Genomic DNA, 20756 nt, shown 5'->3' on the forward strand with positions numbered 1-20756 from the left:
TCGATGCATATCGTAGATTCCTGCTATCGGAACAGATAAGTAAAATCGATAAAGACCGATATCAAGTGCGTATATCAAATAATCGTACTTGACAAGTTCTGTTTTCAGGTAAAAACATGAGCGCGAATCAATAAGAACAATGTTTATGACAAAAATATGAAAAAAGAGCATTTAAATGCCAGGGTCAAATCAATGCGTATTTTTATCGTATATCATTTTTTCCATTAACAACGTAGTCTCGCACATTTTGGTCATTGCATTTTAAAAATTTCCGTTTTTCGATTTATTATTGCTGTTCGTTTATTGATGCTGACTTACTTAAGATGTATTCTCTATTTGTACAGTTTCTACTGTCTCTCTCTAGAACTCTACTAAGTGAAGTCACTAAGGCATTATTAAAGTACTCTATGTATTTACAGCAATCTGATTATTACGAAATAGCCCTTCTGGGATAGTTCAGACATTGGTTAATATTAAAAAGGGGAAAAGGTTTAAAACCCTGAGCGAAGATGATGATAAATCATTAAATATCACACTATGAGTCATTGTATCTATATAACATTTTCAAACCAAGAAAGATATTCGCTTAAAACAAACGAGAAAACTACTACGATATTTGACGCAGACGAACGGCGAGAAATTCATTGATCGCAATAATCGTATTGTTTATATGAAACCAGCTTTGTAGTAGGTCAGTGGGGCGTTTTTGAAGCCCGCATAGGTTCGTGTCACCTGTCCTGCCTCTTTCTGCCGTAAAGTACTCCTATGTTCTAATTTGAGTCCAGTAAAGGAGTCGCCATCTACGCTAGTTAAATTAACACACCATCATCATTATCATAGTCGGCAGAGCAGTCGTGGTCATACGGAATTCTTGTTTATTAAAACCTTGACAGCTGTTCTCCATAGTTCGCAAACTGAGGCTGGGCGCACGCACTCGTCAAGTGAGATTTGGTAAGCATTTTCCCTTAATCAATCCAGCGCAGGGACTTCGTCCGCAACCCACAATTAACACAGGAATTATCAAAGATCTTCAGCGAATCTTTGTAAAATTCAATGTAACTTACTGTATTAAGAGTTTTTCGTTTCTATAAAGATAGCGTTAAAAATTATTTCTAAATAACATTTAGAAATGTAGAACGTTGATAATTTACTTCCATCACCAGCACTAACAACTGTGGAGGGTCATTAAACTTCTGGCGCACAAAATTTATGAAATGCTATTAGGGTGCAGGCATCCATTAGCGTAATAAGTCCAAAGATGTAGACAATATACCGAGATAAGGCTCTAGCACAACCAGCCTACATTGTCCTATCATCGACTTCAGCTCTAATTAAAGCTTCAAAGTAAATTCCCTGGTAGCACGCACCTCATTAAATGTATCATATAGTGTGGGCTACAAATTATCATTTCTTTTTTTTATTGTTTTTTTTTATTGGTTTATTTATATTTTTTTCTTTTTGTGAGTCCGCGCGGGTAGGTACTACCACTCTGCCTGTTTCTGCCGTGAAGCAGTAATGCGTTTCGGTTTGAAGGGCGGGGTAGCCGTTGTAACTATACTGAGATCTTAGAACTTCTATCTCAAGGTGGGCGACGCATTTACGTTGTAGATGTCTATGGGCTCCAGTAACCACTTAACACCAGTTGGGCTGTGAGCTCGTCCACCCATCTAAGCCGTAAAAAAAATATCTAAATGTTTTTTTTTTTTCGAAGTGTTAAAAAACTATTCAGTACCTTTTTTATTTATTTTTTGCGTCATTGAATTTAGTTACTTTAATTTTTTGTTGATACTTTAGAGCAAGTTTTTATCATAGTACCATGAAAGAAATATAGGTAACGCGCCTGTAGTTTTAAAAATAGCTTTATACATTTAGCGACAGTCATAGAGGAACATGGGTAGCTTTCACTATTCAAAAATAGCTGTAAGTTTAAATTTTATAATATTAAATTAATAAAAAACAAAATGTGTGCAATTCACACGTGGTAGAAGTGAAACCTTCCAAAATTAAAATACAATTATCCTAAACGTCTTAAGTATATGTAAAATTTTGTCATTAGTAAATAATTGTAAGGTAGCGCCCTCTGTGAATTGATATTTTAATTTCACGTATAATCCTAAATTAAAATTCACTACAAGAGCTTTCATACACACGTTAGTATTAAAAATCTCACAGATGGCGCTGTATTAAATAGTATGTATATTTCTGTCTCATTCTTTGCTGGCTTCATCCTACACATTTTTGTATTTGTGTCTCTTACCTGTCGTTTTTTCGGTTGCATCCGGTTTGAAATCACAACGATTCTAAAGAAGTTTTCACTTCAATAATAGAAAAAACAATTCACATTTTAACTGAATTAAATCGCATAAAACATTTATGTATATAACGAAACATATAACAATTATTTGTACGGTATAAATAAAAAAATTGTAATATATTATATATCCAGTTAAACGAGTTATTGAAAATTTCATAAATTATTAAAAAAAATAAAGTAGGACTATTAAATGCCAATTGGTTGAATTGGTATTAAGGAGGTCACGCAGCATGCTATCCACAACCGAACATACAATTTACAATATTGATTTTATGTTTAAGACAAATAAATAAAAATAAGCAGTGGGTTGAAGAAGAAATTTTAATTATAAATATTTATTATTTGTTTTTTTGTTGCTTATAATAATGTTATTATATAAGCAAATATGTAAATTTATTCACTTATTGCTTTTAACAAATTAAGTAACCAAAAAAGAAGGCTAGCAATTTCACCGTTTTCTTTTTTAATTAATTTAGTTTAGAAACATCCCTATTACGGTCCTATCTAATAAAAAAACTTGTTATTTCGCAACGTGGTCGCAAACTATCCTTTCTTCCTAGATTATGTGTAACATAATATTATTATCATAATTTCAAAATGTTCTCCAACTAAAAGTTCCGTGTTCTGTTACTTAATCTCTGAAGCGGGGCTAAATCACCATTCATACGAAAAAAAAACAGAGTTCGAAGTAGTCAAGGCATCTTATCAAATCAATGAAAATTTGAGAACCTACTAGACAGACGTTGGTGTAAATTATTTTCTAGATCCTACTACGAAATCCGGTCTTGGGGTTTACTCGGAAAATGATTCACGTTGAAACTACGCGTATGGTTGTAAATGGCGCAAGAAGACGGACACTGAACTTGATGTAATGGAGGTGTGACCTTATTTACACATTGGTAAATACTTAAAGATTACCAAACTCATTTAGATATATTGTCGAGTCTGTACCATATTAATTTTATGGATGCAGATAGTACGTTCCTTTTTACTTATTACAATGACATTCACTTTTGAACACAGACAAGTGCAGCAGACGCCGATTTTTGTATTTTCTTAGAGAACGCAGTAAATAACGCAAGCTTAACAATTTTATTCAATACTCATTTTTAAACTTAATAAACCTTATTTATTATACGAAAAGACCTTTTTTAAAGTAAATGTTAAAGAACGACTAATATCTACCGACTTCGCACTAGACGACTTAAAATAACGTGTTTTAGCTTAGTGATATTAAAATAGACTGAAAGGAGCGAAAGTACTATATGTATCACAAGAATGCAATGCATGAAAACATTTTACAATTTAGGCTGCAATGTGGTGGAGCTTAGAACTGAGAAACTTGCCGATGTTTGCTTATGGAAAAACAGGGTTTTGTTTTTCGTTTTTTTATATCAATAGCTAATCGACCAAAAAACTTTCATCACATAATTCAATACTTAGTATGAGCACTTACGGAAACCGCTATCATTCGCAGCTAATGTTTTTTTTTTTTGAGAATGTACATCATTACGTGTTGGCATTTATTCTAAGTTCATGATTCACCTCACTAACGTATGAAATAATATAATCTATAATCTAGTTCGCAGTTTTATGACAAGTTACTTCACGTGTTACAATATCTAGAACCCATCCTTTATAGGTCTATGGACCCATCCTATGTATTATGACACATGAAATTATGTGCCAATTCAACCTACTTCGTATTATTTTAATGAGTTAAGTCTTGGAAGTTTTAATGTACTAAAAATTGAACAAAAAATGTCGCTCTTTGCACTAATGATCTCAATGACTCACCTACAACGATTTGACTAATTGAAAACTATTTGGCGCCAGAGACGATTTCCCTACTGAATGACAATATATTTAAATGTTTTTTCCCCATTATTAATGTAACTAAAGTTATTAGGCACCACGTACTTAATGTGATTAACGTTTTATGCACATTAAAATGAAAATATATATTTCTGAGAATTCTAACATTGATAAACAGTGAATCACTAATATTACCTGACATTAATACAATGAACTTATAGGAAATTCTGAAATAGGGTAATGGAAGCCAATGTAGTGGCTACCTGTTTATGGGCCCGTTTCCACTGTCAGTGTCAAGTGTACGATGTGACCATAGATGGTAACATTGCCGTTACTTGTTAGAAGCAAACGCACGGTCATTGACTACACATGTGACATTAGAATTGTTCTTTCCGTCGTATTCGCTACAAAGGTCATAATATTATTGTGTACGTCGTAATTTATGAACACGAAAATCGAGAGATGCTTGCTGATTGGAGTTACAATATAACCAATGTTGCACAGTGATAACCAATGTTTTTATAATTTACTAGCGACCCGCCCTCGCTTCGCTTCGGAAACTGTAATTTATTATTGATTTCTCCACTGTTTAATGGATGTTATTATACATATAAACCTTCCTCTTCGATCGCTCTATCTATTTAAAAAAACCGCATCAAAATCCGTTGCGAAGTTTTAAAGATTTAAGCATACATAGGGACAGATATAGGGACAGAGAAAGCGACTTATGTAGTGATATTTTTTTTTTCTTTTCTACAAAAGAACTGCATTGGTGGACGTTGGACCGAACGGCGGATCCAGGGGGGGTCATGACCCCCCCTTGAGCTGGTTCCAGGACTTAGGTGGACCACTAATTGAACATAATGATTTTTACTTGTATCTATTGTTATCAAAATTAAATTATATGTTCTTGACTTGACCACGACTATGTGACCCCCTCCTGGCGCCAAAGCTGGATCCGCCCTTGGTTGGACCGCACAAGTCTTTCTTGGGGTTTGAAGAAGAACCATGATTTCTTGGTTTGAATCGTAAATAATAAATTTAACAATATCAATCGTAAAGCGCGCAATCAGAATAATTCATATTTAAAAGATTTGAATAAAAAGTTTCAACGTTTCCATTAGTTATTTATTTTAATTTTAGTCGACACCGCATTATTGGAAAATATGTGGCAAACGTAAATAATATTCGGTAGAAAAAGTCTTCCCATTTTCTAAATGTTCGTTACAGCAGTTTGCAGTAAACACTTCAAAAGATTTGTCCAAAAATCGCATTTAAAGTGGATTCTAAGCTCTCCTCAGCTCACAGCAGCGGTGAAGTCACGAGTTATGAGAAGAACGACGCTATGAGGATTTTTGCTTTTGCTTTCTAATATCCTAGTCCCCTGTTACGACGCGAACTATAAAGTACATATTCGTATAGTTGAAAAACGTGAAATGATAGTGTACAAATGATAAACGTGATTAAGCCGTATTTCTATTTATTCTCTTTAAAAAAAAATTTTTTTTTTTCTTTTATTTATTGTATGTATGAAGTTCCAATGTCGATTTTTATTGTTTTTTAATCGTTACGAGATTACAGAGACGCTCATAAATTGTAAATGACAAATTTCATTTATACACAATGAGCACTATGTTATAATATAGTTTTAAATGTTCTCAGCGATGGTGACTTCTTACCATCAGGTGGGTCGTAAGTATGTCCACGCTTTAAATTTCTCAATCCGTTCAATGGCCTCGGATTTAAATTACGGGAACATGAGATTTGAATTTACTAAAACGAAAATATTTAATACTTCATATTATAATAATAATTAAAGTATGAAAGTAGGTACCTGTGTTAATCAATTTACGGCTTCGCTACGGTTATCTTAAATCCAGTATTCGCAAATTCTTTGTACCATTTAAAATAGAAAAAACAATTTGAATACATAAAGATATCTCGGATTAATATTACACTGAATAATTTTTTTAAGAGGAACTTCAGCAGTTCCCTGCCAAAAAGTTTTATTCATATAATTTTTTTCGTTGCCTAATCACTCTTAATCTAAGGGGCTATTCCAGCTATTCACGGACTGGTTGAGGTGAGGAGACGTAAGTGAGCGTACGGGGTCAAACTGAGAGTTTGCTAACACTGGCCCTAACAAAAGCAGTGCTTCGCAGAGTCTACCACCGGATCGGAATCACGAGCCACTGCGAAGATCAATGGTCATTTTGTCTATGGGTTAGTTCGCTCGTCGAACCCTTCGTCGTAATCAATAAGCTCGACGAGAACGGTTTCTGGCGCTTGTAGAGCTTAAAAGCACCGAGCGCGGATCCGGAAGATTTGATAAGATACGATAGTATCTACGGTTCTCACGATTCGTACCTAGACCTAATAAAAAAATTACGGTTTAGTTTTTATTACATTATTTACGACGTTTCAAATACTAAACAGTTTTCGTGGTCACGAACGACAGTCAGTCGTATCTACAATAAACAAATTAAACCGTAGAAGTAGTTTTAATTAAAATATGACAATGTTATTAACAGCGTTACAGTTTTCATGTACTACTTTCGTGTACATGTTTATAAAATTCCGATAACACAAAATGAATTAAACAGTCAGCGTTTTAACTATCAAACGATTAAGAATATCATTTTACATCAACGTCGTGAATATTTTAATCGTATCGGATTCAAAAGAGTAGATTCAAAATGTAACATAAAATTTATTTAAATTAATTTTAGAATATCTACAAAAACATCCATATAAAAATTTACGTAAATTATCAGCTTACTACGATACACGATAAGATAACTTAAAAATTCTTTGTACAACATGTTGCGTATAATGTGGACATTACTTAGAAACGATAAAGAAACTATTTTCGTAATGGCTTTCCATGTTAAAAACAGTATATCCAACAAATTAGTTTACAATCCGTTTTACTGTTAAGCAGGTAATTTAATATAATTTATGTCAATGTAATTGAATATGCAATTTCGAAAAGGGCACATCTCTGAAAATGTAAAATGTTCAGGAAATGAAAAAAAAAACTGATTAGGTATTTTCTAAAGCAGTGTAAAATTTAAAATATTAACTTTTGAGATATATTTTAGTGTTAATTAGCAATTGAAAATTACTGGAATTACTATAAAATGGGTGTAAGTAAGCATCAAAACTACATGTATATGAAAAAACGTATTTGACAAAATATGCGACATGTGCCCTTTTCGAAATTGCATATTCAATTGTAACGAAGTGTAAATATCGATGGAGGGTTAGTATCGTAGAAAACGCGAAAACCCAGCGAGGCTCACCTGTGTGGGGAGCACAGTCTCCCGGCCCAGGGGTATCGACATTTTGCTAGCGGCGCCGCCGGCCGCGCCCCGGCGCCCGCCCTCGCCGCACCATCCACCAACACGACACTAGGAGCCGCGCGCCCGCCTGATACCGACTCCTCGACGCTTCGCACAACAAAAAATCACTTTCCCTCAAAAATTGTTTTCCACGACTTTAAAAAGCTTCGCCACGATAGAGCGTGACTATGATGCTCAACGAAAATTTAATATTTTTCTCATTAACTTAATGAAGACCCAAAAATTAAATTCGCTTAATTCAAATGCGGCAACGTACAAAAAACGCGATAAGATCGAGACAACGAACTGACGCCCTCATCGACTGACGCGAGTATTCGACTGGCGCATAGATTGTACACTGGGCTAGCGTGCGGCTGATGGCGGTCGCGCGCATCGTTCACCCCGCGCCTTCGCCCACGGCCCTCGTGCGTCGCTATGTCGCGATCATCACAATCAGAGTCGCAGCACAGCCTCCTTCATCTCGATCATACCTTTCAGACAAGGCGGTAAGGGCCGCTGCTCAGCTGAACACGTGTCTAACTCACGGTCGTAGTGCGGTTATCGAGTGAGAGAGTACACATGCGCACTATACCGTAGTACTCGCTGTGGCCCATTCATTTATACAAATCTCGCCTGAGGCACTTTACACCTGAGCAAACATTATGGAGCTTGACAACAATTGCGTTGTTTCAAAACGAAGCAATTACATATCAAATACGCGTTCATGAGAAGAAACTTATGACACGATCTAGAACACATTTTGGTAAATAATACATTTAAGCGGAAAGCCGTCCGATCTAATACCACCACCATCCAAGTTATTTCTGTTTGAAAGCCGGACACTCCTCATATCTCATGTCTATGGGTGCAAAAATTCGTATTGGGTTGTCTCGAACTCTCGTTGACAACTTGTCACTAGAATGACCATGAGCTCGTCTGTCTAAAGCAATAAAACATACAAAACACATAGACATTTACATATGAACATACAACATAACCATAACTATGACATGCGCTATGACATGTCCTTCTTGAAACGAAGCTTGTGGAGTATGAAGCGGTAGGCAGCGGCTTGGCTCTGCCCCTGGCATTGCTGAAGTCCATGGGCGACGGTAACCACTCACCATCAGGTGGGCCGTTTGCTCGTCTGCCTACAGAGGCAATAAAAAATAAATAAATAAAACTATAAATTAGGTATATACCCCGAAGTGTAAGCTAAACAGTTTTTTTTTAAATATTAACGATTTTAAATGTCGACAATAACAAACAAGAAGAATTATATTTTCTTGGTCATTTTTGGTCGGCGTCCGACAAGCAAGAACCCTCCTTCAGTGTTCGAAGTTATTTAAAGACTTCAATAAGTCCAATGACGAAGACCAGCTATGTACTAGTTTTTGTTCATTATTTATCTCATAAACGTCAATTTTGTACGCAATAGCTGAAGTAAATTCTTAATTTGCTCTACGAATAACCTTATCTTTGATTTCAATACTTTACGTAGTAGGTATAGTAGGTACGTATCTATATTAGTAATCAACCAAAAAAATTTTATCTACCATATCAACGAAATGATTGATGTTTCATTCCAAACATTTGCTGATCTTGGTAACGTAAGAATAAAATTTCCGATTATTAATAAAATAATGAAAATTCACGAAGGTCTTAGGTTCTAGAAGTGCGTAGGCGGAAATCGAGGCTGTGTAGGTACTGGGTAGCTCGTTCACTTCTCCTTTCTACGTTCACTGGTCCAGATTACGTCATTTTACCTGTAAGCCCTAGATTATAGTCTAGTCCTTGGTTATTGTTGTTGTAGGTGTCACCCGTTATTTGCATATTTAAGGAACAAGAATCGTGTCATAAGCTTTTATAACAAAGTATAAAATTAATGCCACTATAAAGAACTGTTGTTTAATAAGAAATAGTCAGCATACTCATGCTGATAAACATTTGTTTTTTAGTCACTTTTTAGAGTTCATAAGGAAGGCACCTATTACTCGTACATATCTATAGCATTAGAGGTGCGATACCGACGAGAATGAATGTTACAAGCCAAATTTTTTACGTGTTGTTATTTATTGTGTATCTTTTTTTTTCTTTTTTTTTATTGCTTAGATGGGTGGACGAGCTCACAGCCCACCTGGTGTTAAGTGGTTACTGGAGCCCATAGACATCTACAACGTAAATGCGCCACCTACCTTGAGATATAAGTTCTTAGGTCTCAAGTATAGTTACAACGGCTGCCCCACCCTTCAAACCGAAACGCATTACTGCTTTTTTTGCTTGTAATGTGCATTGTGTGACTAATAAATAAATAAATAACGCGATAAACATAAACATTATATGTAGGTACTGCGAGTACAAAACTCCTAAGTGTACTCAAGTATCGTATAAATAATTTGCCAGATTGGACTTAAATGAATTTGATAAAATAAGACAAATTTAAAAATATTATTATGTCAAACGATCAAATGTTATCTAAAAATTACAATTAAACTGCATTCATAACAAAATAGATCTCTACCTTGACGCCATCCATATCGCTGTGGCAAAGGGTCCATCTTCCATACGTGGTCATTTTCACATCGAAACACTTCGCCTACGTTACAGAATTGTTGATGGGTGAAATTAATATTTTATAGCACAAAGCAACAGTCATGAACTCACGAATGCAGATTCAGTACTGCAATGCAATGTGACACCGCGGCCTCGGCAAACAAACTGTTTAGTGCTTGATTAGCACAACGTGTGCAAATCGTTGGCGGTGAGACTGAGACGCTTGCTCAAATTGAAATTGATTGCTTGTACGAGTGTTTCTCATTGACGTGATTGAATAGAACGAACGAAACGGGCCTTGCAAGCCATTTAACTATTGTTGACCCTATACTAAAGAAAATTAACGATACACTTTGGCCGGGCATATTTACTCTTAAAGTTATTTGGATGCCAGAAGGTGTATTATCAATGAATTAACTGGGACAATAACTTGAGTAAATCTACGATGACTAAAATAACGGAAATAAAACTGTACAATTTGTAAATTGTCACATAGTCGGAAAAAAAGGGTTTTACTGGGGGTTTTTAACTGTACTGAATGTAACACGGAATGTAAAATGGTTTAGTTTCATTTTATCACGTAGGTAGGCACTTAGATCGCAAATAGCGCAGCACGACACTTCCGAGGACTAGGTATATACAGTACTTATAACGCTACCAGCACAGTTATAACACGGAGACATTATCCAAAAATCACCAAACTCCCCAATTGTACCTTAATTTTAATTAATAACCTCGCGCACTAAAATAAAATACGAGTATTTTTGTTCTGGAGCAGTTTGATGGGATTTCGAAATCATCTCTAGATGTTGCCTACGAATTTTTTATTAGATACAAAAATAAGCGACAATAACCACTATCAGATTTATATAGGAAGATATTTAAAACAAAAACTCATCATTATCGCAATCAATATCAAATCAATACAGAAAGTAATTAAATTAATTAAGGAGAAATCAAAGAAGAGTAAGAAAACGTATATCAGTGTTTTTAGAATTCTCGTTTGTCTGTTTTTTTGTGCACTTCCCGGAACAGATTTCCATGTAGCTTTTACTGGCAATTTTTTTTGGAATTTGTGTAGTTATTCGATAGTGGTTTTTTGGCCTCATGGACGTTAAAAATATTATATCTATATTTTCAATATTCCTGGCCTGGCTGCTAAGGAAATACAACGAAAGTGGACTAGTAGATCTACATAATGATAATAAAGAAAAGTAAGGTTTTGAAACATTTCCATTTTATTTCCAGACACTGCATATTATGACTAACATATTACTGAGGTATCTACATATTATTATGTCATTCTCATGTTACAGATTTACAATTAACAGATATTAAAATAAAGTATATATTTCTTAGCTCAATAAGGAACTAGAGATCTTTTTTCAAAATGCAGACACTCAACTGCACAAATTTGGCTGGACACAATTTCATTACACATGACGTCACTTGGGGTCAAACAAACGACGATCTAACCATCACACTCTAACAGACAACGATTGGCTAAATAATATGTGATAGTACGTTATCATTGGTGTTTAGCGAACGTATAAATATTACAACTCTATACTTCACGAAAGTAGTAATTGAATGGTTGTTTTAATAAAATCTCTTATGTAAATTATTTTTAGTTTTTTATTTTCTAATGTTATTGAGGTCCGCTTGCCTATTATTCACTTGCTTCAGAAAACGTTGCACGAAAACTTTAACGATTGCTTCTGCGACTTGTCCTCAGTTCTCTTTCGATTTCATACTGCCTCATATCAGCTCTTTCTAGGAAATCACGACGATCTAAAAATCTGTAAATAGAAAATCGAATTATCATAATATTTGCCGATTAATGCAATAGAATCGTAACTCAACAAGGAAATCACACGTTTACATTGTGGAATTGTTTTTAATAGACAGACTCAACAGCAATTATAACATATTAAAATTATATTTCTCAAGAGAGAATAAAAAGTATCGTCATATGGCCAATCCCATCATCACTCGGGCTCAAGAGTATGTCTAAGCTTAAAACTGTAAGCAGATCTTAGAATAATAAATTTAATATCAGCTTACAATAATAATAAGCTGATTTTTTATTCAAACTATTTTTGGTATGAATTCTCTCTATACCGGCTATAAATAATTTTTCATTGAGTTTCTCGCCGGATATTTTCAGTTGCGTATCCAATTCGGTGGTAGATTCTGCGAAGCACTGCTCTTACAAGGGCTAGTGTTAGCAATTCTCTCAGATTGAGCCCATGAGCTCACCTACCCGTCCGCGCGTAACTGAAATAGCCCCACAGGCTACCAGCGAATAGGTAAAAAAAAATTCTTACTTTGCTCTAATAGATCTGCATCATACTTGCCAGAACAAATCAATAGGAAGACGATTCTTTTGATTGAAAGGAATATTCATTAAATAAATATGTAGGTACAATTTAAAATATTTTACGTCTTTTTTTATTATTGGTTTTGTTGGCAGACGAGCTTAAACCGTAAAAGTACTTTTAATTAGTTATATTTATATAAAATAGTGCTGCTTTTTATACTGGGAATCGTGTTAATAATTAATAAGTTATGTGCATTTAAAGTACGTAGAAAAGTTACGCAACGGAAAAAAAAAACTTTTATTGCTAATAGAATTTAATGTAAATTACTCGGTTAGAATTTACTCATTAGAAGATCATACTCATTAGATTAGAAGTTACTCAATTACAATTGTAACTGAGTTAATTAATTAGAATAATGTAACTGTATTAAGTTAGTACAATCATTAAATAATAATTCATCGATTATTGTCGTGTTTCAACAGATTACTTACATTAAAATATTTGGTAAGTGAGAGTTTATGTTTTCAATTAATTTAATTCATTAAATTTTTATTCGTATATTGTACAGTGTGCTTAGTGCGAGTTTTTTACGACTGCCTACGTTTACCGCTAGGGGCGCTGTTCCAACTGCATACAAATGTGAGTAAACTTTTACGCAATAGAGCACGTTAAAAAAACTCGCAATAAGCACACAAATGAACCATCACCTCACTTGTTGGGACTATGTAACTAAACAACCGATCTTGCAAATTTTTCGCACAAGCGCCCGTTTTGTTATTACTGGTGGTAGGACCTCTTGTAAGTCCGCGCGGTTGGGTACCACCACCCTGCCTATTTTCTGCCGTGAAGCAATAATGCGTTTCGTTTTGAAGGGTGGGGCAGCCGTCGTAACTATATTTGAGACCTTAGACTTATATCTCAAGGTGGGTGGCGTATTTACGTTGTGGATGTCTATGGGCTCCAGTAACCACTTAGCACCAGGTGGGCTGTGAGCTCGTCCATACGTCTAAGCAATAAAAAATAAATAAATAAATTGTATGTATGTAACGGAATCTTTGAATGTTATTAATACAGACTTCAAGACGTTTGAGGAACGACGACAATGCCGATAATAATTTAATAAGTACGCTATAATTTCTTGAGCACTATCAACAGGATAAAAGATGAAATTAGTTGCTATTAATAGCTATATATTGTGGTGTTTTTTCTTATTTCTAATGAATAACTCACCCTTGTTTGCCTTTGTTGTGACTTTGTATTTCATCGTCAATTCCTTCTTCGTGCTTGTAAGTGACCCAATCTAATTTAGATTTTTCTAAGGTAGACAATCTGTTTTTCTTGTTTAGTTGACCCAAAACATTAGAAAGTCCACCAGGTTTTGCACTACTTGATGACTGAGCTGTTATATCTGATGTTTGATTTTGGGAACCATCAGATTTAATGGCTAAAATTATAAGTATAGTATTAAAAATATGGTAAGTCGTTAGTCTATTATGAATGAGCATCAGGTACCAAAGATAAAAAAATATAATGAGTTGCTTCAAAGTTCTGCCACTAGTCACAAACTCCTCATTGAAGGAACCAGCATTTACTAGTAATACCTATTAAATATATGTAGATACTTTGTACATATTCACACATATTATCTTAATACTTAGAACTGCTTAGATAGATTCATTATACTGAATTATTTATGACTATAAAGTTGCACACAAATATATTTTATGGGCTTACATCACGGAACAGTTATATCTGTTAATATTTTAGTATTACAAATTTAACTTTAGTCCTGTTATATATTCTTAACTTTCATTTACAGTGGGAGCTTTAAGTTTACCTTCCATAGGTGTTTCGTCAACTTTCAACCGCTCTTTTATGACATTATTTTCTACTACAATTTTTTCACCAGCAAATTCAAAAATCCTTCTTTCTTTTTCTTTGGCATCATCATCATTTGTTTTCTTATAATTTACCGTATTATTGCTTGACCTTTCCGGGTTGGTAACTAAATCAACACTTTTTTCTTTAAGAACTGGTTTAGGCTTTGAATCGGTTCCTTCAAGAAACTTCGCCCACAAATCTTCTTCTCGTTTTTTCTCTTGTTCAGAGTCAACAATTAGTTCAGGTGTTTTATCTTTTTCTGATGTAGCTTGTATTATTGTATCATTTTGGCTCTTTCTAGACTTCTTTACTTTATTTATTTTTTCAGCTGTAGCTTTCCGTTTTTTTATTTTACCTTCAACTTCATGTTCGTATTGTTTTTCAGTTTCATCATCAGCAGATTCCTCTTCAGATAGTTTTTCCGGTTCTCCAGGTACATAGTCTTCGTCGCTCTCACTCCCTGATGACATCTGAAAATAGCAGAACAGAGAATTAATAAAAACTTAAATTCAAGTTCCGATTTTTTGTCTAAATCAATAGGAATTATCTTTAAAAAAATACTGCAAGTGTACTACCTACCTACATACTTGAAATTATTCAGTGTTCATTCAGTAATAAATTAAAATATCTTTAATGAAATTGTCAATGGCAGCTTATTATTGAAATATCAGCAAAAAAAATTGAAAATTTAATATTCTGTAAGCAGCATAGTAGAGGATTCTGCTGAAGCTAGTTATTTTCGTAAGCAATTAAAATACTAATAAAAAACAAACACATTAATCTAAAAAGATTTTATTTAAAAAAATGTATTTTCTTGGCATGTTAAACAATAAATTAAGGTAAATTGGGCCTTTTCTTATTTCTATTTCTATTTTTAACATTAGACACTTCATAGAAGTTGCTTCCTGTTTTAGTGCGGCGGTTAGCTCTTTCTATGGCTCTACGTTTCTTTGCAGTCATTTTCTTATTTGAAAACTCATTACTCTGATCGTTAATTTTGTGTTTCTTTCCACTTTGTGCTACTTCTTCTACAGTAAATGCTCCACTGGCAGCTTCTAATCTCTTTCTCTTCATTTCTTTAATTGTTTCGGGATCGTTAGTCAAATGGTCTTCCACATCAGAAGTTTCTTTTTCATCATTACTATAGAATTCACTAACATCTGAAGAGTCGTCTTCATCATCATTTTTTTCTATTTCATCATCACTTTCAATTACTGATGAATTTAGGACACTCTCACCATCTTTAACTTTAATATCTTCTGATATTACTATTTTACCTAAAGGTTTTATGTCTTCATTGTTGTCAAATTTTAATCCAACTCTTATCTTGGCAAAATCTTGTGCTATCATCAAATTACTTATATGAACAATAGGTTTATCACTATCGTCCGTTTTAGTTTCAGGTTTATTTTCTTCTGCTTTAGTCTCAGTTGTTATCTTTTCTTCTTCTTTTGCAACTTCAACAGTTTTTTCATCTTGTGTTTGCTTAGAGAGTGGTACTTCAAATCCCTCTGGAGCTACATAGAAAGGCAATTTACCTCTCTGCCAATCATTAAGGACCATCCTTGCAACTTGGTTAACATCGGGTTCACCTTTTTTTAACAGTTTTCCAGTTCTTGCTGCAAGTTTTTCCAAAAATTCAGTAGCTGTTTCCCATCCATCTACTTTATAAGTCTTCACTAAGTACTCCTTTCTGACTCTTTTAATAACTTCTTCAATATAATCATCAGGATTTTGTACCAGCTCAACCCTCACTACTCCTTTTAATACTTTCTCTGTGTCTGTTTCAGCTGATGGATAAACAACACCCGGACAATCAATCAAGAATATTCTCTTCATTAAGGTGATATACTGCCAAACTTTTGTTTCACCAGCAATTGGGGCTACTTTACAAACTTTTTTAGACCTTAAAGTATTAATCACAGATGATTTTCCTACATTTGGATAACCAATAAAACCTACACTTATTTGTTTCTTGTCAATGTGCAACTTTCCAAATTGACGTAGTAAATTTATAAGTGAGCCTTTACCAAAAGGATGTGTTAATGAAGCATGAAATGCTATCGTTGGATACTCAGCGCTGAGAATTGCGACCCATCTCTGTGTCACCCAATTTGGTACCAAATCAACTTTATTCAAGATAAATATAAGATGTTTATGGGGTTTTTCTTCTCTCAAAAATTTTTCAACATAAGGACTTCTTGTCCCAATGGGATCTCTTGCATCAAGAACTTGCAATAACACATCTGATGAGTCAATTACTTTGTATAATTCATTCCATATCCTCCTACTCATTCCAGCCCCAAAAACCCAGTCTCTTTGTCCTTCTTTTACACCTGAATCTTCACGGACTCTGTCAATATCTTTAGTTTCATCATATTTCTCAGAGCTTTCTTCTACTGCTTTATGCAAATCATTTAGATCGCTGAATTTCAAATTTACTCTTTTTCTCTGCTTTTTAGGACCAAATGTCCTATCAAAACCTTCAGTATCTAGTAGGTGAACTCTTGCATTTTTTGCTTTTTCATTAAGTAATGTTATGGGCAAATTCGTTGGTTTCATGATCACTTGATATGGATTTCTTACAGCAGCTCCAAACTCCTCTTGAAATTTTTGCAATGCATTCTGTGATATAACTCTTGAATTTCCAAACCATTTTTGGTTTGGTTCAACGCGTGCCTGTGTGCCTGATGGTAACCAACCTTGAAAGGGTGCTGGCGTTAGAATTTTTCCGGTTTTATCCCTTTTTGCCTTAAAGTTTCGGTACATCTGTAGTCTCTTAATTGTTCCTTTTGATCTAGGGTTGCCTACGCCTTTCAAACCCTCTGTGGGTCGATCAGGGTTCATTGAATGCCCAGACTTATTAAATCCTTGTTTCCGGGGAGCACCCGGAGTCGACCGAACTTTTCCCATATTTGTATGCAATTTAATACACGTTTATGGAAAAAAAAAACTTCTTTTTCACTTTTATTACACAATTAATGATCTTTAATCTACTACAAGAGGTTATGTGTGGACCGTCACATCACATTTTTTTTTGTCAAACTAACTCAATGTAAAAGTAGCTTACTTCACACTGCACAAAAATATTGTAGGTGTAGCACAAATGAGTTGAAAAATACTTACTATGATGACAAACAAAAAATTCCCAAGTTTGTTTTTTTAGGAACAATATTTAAAGCTTTTATTGATTTATGTTGTATTAATACATTAAATTTTATCGATAAGGTACCTTTATGGAAAAGGTTAAAACAAAACGGCAGAGGCGCCAGCAGTAGTTATAAAATAACTATGAACATAGATACAAAGGAGGAGGATAGATCATCAGATTATACCTATTTATTTTCCAAATACTGTTTAAAATAGAAAGATATTTTGATCTTTGGTTAATGTTCATTGTATTGTCTATGTAATCAATATATTTGTGAAATTTAAACATTACACAACACTGTCCTAAAAATGAATTTATTTATACTTTTTTACAGGGAACTTTAGTCTTTAGCTCGAATTAAATTGTTAACGTAGCATACAACTTAATCAAATCAAAAAAATAGTAAATTGTGTTATTTTGAGATACGCTAGTAATACTATTATATATTAAGTTGAGAAAGTACCCTTTAAGAATTTTTAGAACTTTATTCCTAAATAACAGATAAATGCATATTTTATATCTTTAAACTGCTCGTTTATTCTTTAAATATAATATATAGGTAGCTTTAAGGTTGGTATTAAGTTTGAAAGGTTGAATTGAGAGGGATTAAGTGGGGTAATTGAATATAAATGGTTGTGAGTTTTAATGTATGTATGGAAGGTAATCTTAAATTTATGAAGGTCAGGTTAGTGTTATTTTTTTTTGGAATATTGTATTAAATTATATACAGGGCGTTAAATGTGTGCAAGTGTTGACGGGGGATGTTGGAGTTTGAATATGAACGTAATGGCAGGCAACACTTGACACATGTAAGGTTACATATTTCGAATATTGGAAGGCTTTTATATGTTTAAAACAAATAATGACGTGAAGATAATGACTTCTCATCTGGACACGGTCAGAGCAACATCTTAGAGTTTTATAAAAATAAAATATTATAATGGTGTAATAGTGTACAAAATATTTACAATATAATTATACTAAACATGAAGTAGAGTGTTTTTAAATAACCCCTCACCAGCAGAACCCAGTCCTCTCAAATTTGACCGTCCAAAAAATACCTTCGCCTTTTCAGTTAAAAAAATTTAACCACTAGTATTGTCACGGTAAAAACGTCAAATCTATCGACTGTCAATTCAAAACAATTAATTTCTCGACAGGTTGTACAAACTAGGGAGTAGATAGGTAATATTTCTCCATATTACTTTGTAGTCTTTAGGTAAAGTGGATATTAAGGACAAAAGAATTTACACGTAAATGCTGCATGCTATATATGACAGACAGTTTTACTATTAATTGATAAAAAAGTAGTTTCAAAAATTGTGAAGACACAAAATTTCAAACGAATGGATAATGTTGTATAAGTACAACAGTCAAATATTAATACGTCCAACAGAAACATTAGTTTCTATAGCGCTCATACGATTTCTTTGGTAAAGAATAAAGGCCAGATACCCAGATGCCTTTAGTTTCCAGGAAACGAAGGGCAACATGTATGACATGTTGTCTGAATTCAGAGTTTCAGAATTCGATTCATTTGTGGATATATTAAGATTGACTTCTGGTGATCCGTTAGATACGTTTGGTGAAATGTGGTACCCAATGTTCCTTTGGTCATTATGTTCTTCAGTGTTTGTACACACATGTGCAGCTCTTGTAGCTATTGGAACTCTAAGGAAACACAAATATGGCAAGTTTTTTCCTGTTCTGCTGATAGTGATGGGTGTAGTTGGTCCAGTGACTTCGGGCGTAGCCTGCAGTGCTGCCATAGCATTTATATACCGTGCTGCTAATATGGCGATGCCTCCCATACATGCTATGGTTTGGGGCATTGGTCAAACTATACTAGGAGCTGGAATAGGATTTACAAGAATTTTAGCAACATTGTAATTTGTAAATATAAATTGCACTATTACTATTTGATGAAACAGCTAGCCCACACAGCACATGAAATAAGTGATTGTCAATTAAGTAGTTATTACACTAAGACATCAATTTTTAGCCATATGAAAATAATAAGACAATAGCAAATAACTTGACACTAAGCTAATAATATAATGTAAACATATTTTATTCAATTAGATTCTAGTGCTGGTAAATATGAAATGTTAATGCAAATTTATAAATAATAATGTGTACTTTAAAATAGATGAAGAGCTGTAAATATGTAATTATTGAAATAGAATTTTTTAGTGAACTTGACTGATGCTTCAGTGAGACAATTAATATAAATTTGTATTCTTCCATACTTTATGTATAAATAGTGTATATATTATGCGTAAATGATAAAGCATTCCAAGTGAAAATTGTCGATTCAACTGAAATTTTGTATTTGGAAATTCAATTTTTCAAATGAATTCATTACTTTAGATTATTTGATAATCCCACCGTAGTTAAAATGTTTAATGAGATTTCCTGTATAATATATAATTTTAAATTGTGTAAAAGAGACACTTATTGAAAGTGTAGCTCTTTGTCTTTGTTTTAATAATGGGATTGTAGTGCCCCAATCAATTCAAGACATAACCATATAAATTTTTAATTGTACTTATTTTAATAAGATTACCAAAAAATAAACTCATGTGTTTAATTTGTAAGAAACAAGAATGATTGTGTACCTGCCTTCTTAAATTTCAGTAATTGTCATTATATTATGTATAAGTTTTGTGGCAATAAATTGGCATAGTATTTTGTGTATGTAATGTTATTAAAAAAAAATAGAAGTGTAATTATCTGTTATAAAAATTTGGAACAATATATACCCTAAATTTTTTATGCATTACCTACTAAGAAAACGTCCTTTACTCCTTGTATATTAGTCAAAACATTATTTAAAGAAAATTCAAAACAGTTAATAAATAGAACAATGTCATTTTTAAACCAGAAATAAACTGCTTTTTTTAATTATTTTTTATTGTTTTCTATAACTTTTCTGAGTTGTATAGCTTTGAATATTAAATAAAGAAATAGCTGTTGCTTGATCATTTAAGTTGCCTTAGAAAAAAATGACAAAATAAGCACCCAATTTCTACTAATTGAGCTACATTCTAGTTGTCAATTAATTTTGCTATTAAGGCTTTTTTTAAATATTACATTCTTACAGCCCATCCAACTGCTAAGTGGTCACTAGGGTCCATATGCCTTACCTACCTACTTTCGAAGAACATGCACATGTACAGCATGGCCGTCATTTGTAAACATGTAGCAATACATGCCTCAGAAAGTATTAAAACTGTTCTTTAATATAAGTCTTGAACCCGGTCAATCACTCAATAATTATTCACCAGGCATCTACACTTCAGGCAACGAATGCTAGCAAAATCGGAGTGTTGGTACATCTACAACTCATAAATCATTTATTTTCATGCTAGCATATAGGT

The 20756-nt window shown here is 33.6% G+C and overlaps 3 protein-coding genes across 5 annotated transcripts in view; 1 reads left to right on the forward strand and 2 right to left on the reverse strand.

The window, feature by feature from the left end:
• The window catches only part of p130CAS (Serine_rich_CAS and FAT-like_CAS_C domain-containing protein p130CAS), a 66638-nt gene extending 56440 nt beyond the window's left edge, over nucleotides 1-10198 (reverse strand). Inside the window, exon 1 of one of the 3 annotated variants that reach the window (XM_089731467.1) lies at nucleotides 9992-10198. In XM_089731467.1, the coding sequence (XP_089587593.1) occupies nucleotides 9992-10035 (44 nt within the window). In that variant the 5' untranslated portion in view covers nucleotides 10036-10198. Of the gene's footprint in view, nucleotides 1-7431; nucleotides 8013-9991 lie in introns of those variants that run through there. The other 2 variants (XM_028185198.2, XM_089731468.1) reach the window with 2 other exon arrangements.
• Nucleotides 10199-11259: 1061 nt separating this feature from the next.
• On the reverse strand, nucleotides 11260-17276 carry Ns2 (nucleostemin 2). Its single transcript, XM_089731470.1, has 4 exons — nucleotides 15105-17276; nucleotides 14182-14695; nucleotides 13575-13788; nucleotides 11260-11822 (listed from the first exon to the last, which is right to left on the reverse strand). Exons 1-4 carry the CDS (start codon nucleotides 17136-17138, stop codon nucleotides 11729-11731), a joined length of 2856 nt encoding a protein of 951 aa, XP_089587596.1. The 5' UTR covers nucleotides 17139-17276; the 3' UTR covers nucleotides 11260-11728.
• Nucleotides 17277-18177: 901 nt separating this feature from the next.
• On the forward strand, nucleotides 18178-20284 carry LOC114251034 (transmembrane protein 170A). The gene has a single exon (XM_028185206.2). It carries the CDS (start codon nucleotides 18868-18870, stop codon nucleotides 19264-19266), a length of 399 nt encoding a protein of 132 aa, XP_028041007.1. The 5' UTR covers nucleotides 18178-18867; the 3' UTR covers nucleotides 19267-20284.
• Nucleotides 20285-20756: the final 472 nt, after the last annotated feature.

Source organism: Bombyx mandarina, chromosome 11 (genome assembly GCF_030267445.1).
Source record: "Bombyx mandarina strain Sakado chromosome 11, ASM3026744v2".
In the NCBI taxonomy this organism is placed as follows: Eukaryota; Metazoa; Arthropoda; class Insecta; order Lepidoptera; family Bombycidae; genus Bombyx; species Bombyx mandarina.

Excerpts from the sequence above, each read along its gene's own strand:
- LOC114251034 (XM_028185206.2), top strand. The coding sequence starts at position 18,868 with ATGTATGACATGTTGTCTGAATTCAGAGTTTCAGAATTCGATTCATTT.
- Ns2 (XM_089731470.1), bottom strand. The coding sequence starts at position 17,138 with ATGGGAAAAGTTCGGTCGACTCCGGGTGCTCCCCGGAAACAAGGATTT. Across the intron at positions 14,696-15,104 it reads ACTTCTATGAAGTGTCTAAT|ATGTCATCAGGGAGTGAGAG; the intron begins GTTAAAAATAGA and ends TGCTATTTTCAG. Across the intron at positions 13,789-14,181 it reads TGACGAAACACCTATGGAAG|CCATTAAATCTGATGGTTCC; the intron begins GTAAACTTAAAG and ends TTATAATTTTAG.